This window comes from Contarinia nasturtii, unplaced genomic scaffold (assembly GCF_009176525.2).
Source record: "Contarinia nasturtii isolate CC-2019 unplaced genomic scaffold, AAFC_CNas_1.1 Cnas_scaffold_3119, whole genome shotgun sequence".
NCBI lineage: Eukaryota > Metazoa > Arthropoda > Insecta > Diptera > Cecidomyiidae > Contarinia > Contarinia nasturtii.
The window spans coordinates 2,162-3,696 of NW_022200431.1; the positions used below are offsets into that span (position 1 = coordinate 2,162).

The 1,535-nt window shown below is 34.9% G+C and overlaps 1 protein-coding gene across 1 annotated transcript; it reads right to left on the bottom strand.

The window, feature by feature from the left end:
• Positions 1 to 591: 591 nt before the first annotated feature.
• Positions 592 to 1,446, bottom strand: LOC116349794. Its single transcript, XM_031781385.1, has 4 exons — positions 1,312 to 1,446; positions 1,115 to 1,222; positions 913 to 994; positions 592 to 801 (listed from the first exon to the last, which is right to left on the bottom strand). The coding sequence occupies exons 1-4, from the start codon at positions 1,329 to 1,331 to the stop codon at positions 616 to 618; spliced, it is 396 nt and encodes a 131-aa protein (XP_031637245.1). The 5' UTR covers positions 1,332 to 1,446; the 3' UTR covers positions 592 to 615.
• Between the last annotated feature and the right edge of the window lie 89 nt (positions 1,447 to 1,535).

Below are 1,535 nucleotides of genomic sequence, written 5' to 3' on the forward strand. Positions count from 1 at the left end.
TTTTCTATTCCTCACGACCCCCAATCATCCTGTACAGTCAGATTTTAAATAACTTTTCTGGGGAGTGAGATAATCGATGGACAAATTTTGCGTACGGCGGACAACGTACGACGTACGACGTGGAACAAACCCACAACAACCATGCTCAAAACGGCCTGATTCGGGTTCTCTGACCTCAGAAACGTCCAGAAGACATGTTTTTGAGATGTCGTAAATTTTGACCCATTGCAATACTTTCCCCTTACACACTCGGTGTGTGCGGAAAAGTAAAAAGATGTTTTGTTATAATTCTATGGAATTTATTCACTTTAGAAAACATGTTTTTCTCGAGAAACTTTATTCACCTAAGATATTAACAGCGTACACAATTCATAAAATGAAGGTTATTATTGGTAAGAAGGGAGTTTTGTCAAAAGTAGATGCTATCCCAAAAGCGTTAACAGATCTCTACCTCCCGGGGTTCGGTTGGGGGAGGAGTGTAATCGGGACAAAAATTTATTATATTATAAAAATGCAGACTTTAACTTTTTAATCCAAATTTATTTTCAACGTTATTTTTCAACTAGCTGTTTTGATATTAACTAAGTTTAGAAAAAAATGTTTGGCTCAGTAAAACTATTGTAACGATACTTCGAGACGAGGGGAGTTATCGATGCTGTCTTCGTCGATGATTGTGTTGTCCGGTTTGGGTTTAGTTTGAATTGAATTTCTTATTCCATTCTCCCAGAACGATCGAGTTCTTTGCAAATTTTTTGTCATCCGTTGAATACTATAGTCTAGCCTTTGTTGATAGTCCTCAAACTAAATGAAAGTTCATTTTACAATAAAAAAAAACGTTTGAATATTTCCTTGAAAATTTTATGAATTAAAACTTATGTTTTACTTTTGTCGAAAATTGTAATTCTGACTCACATCATTTATTTGAGGATCACTGCGATAACGAAGAATGGGTCTGTTTAGCGAGAAGCTACTCATCATGTCCGAAAATCTAGTGCTACACATACCGGGTGAAAAAGACAATAACATTTGATCAAACAGTTTTATCGAAAAATGCCAACAGAAATAGTAAAAGAATAATTTTACCATCGTTACGTTGTTAGTCGTTGTTACTCACTTGGGTAAAACGCATTTATAATCCTCCAATTTTTGCTTGAGAATGAACATATCGCGTAACATTTCATGGTTCTTGGCAATCAACGCATTTCGATCCTCTAACAATGTGCTAAATATAAAATAACAGAAATGCACATAAGCAAACGAATAAAAGCGAACAAAACAAAAAATCGACAATGGGCTCTTTGACTTCTGCACCTGATGTGTTCCGATTGCATGGCAATTTTTTTATTTATCAATTCATCACGCCGTTGTTGTTCATGTTGCCATTCATTTGCCGTTTTCAATGTGTGCTCAGCTTTTCCTTTGATTTCTTGCAGATTACTGCAACGATAGATTTATTAATAACATCAATACGTATTCAACATTCACATTTGAATGGGTAAGAATAATCATGAGCTCCAAACTTTCTTTAAAAAAAT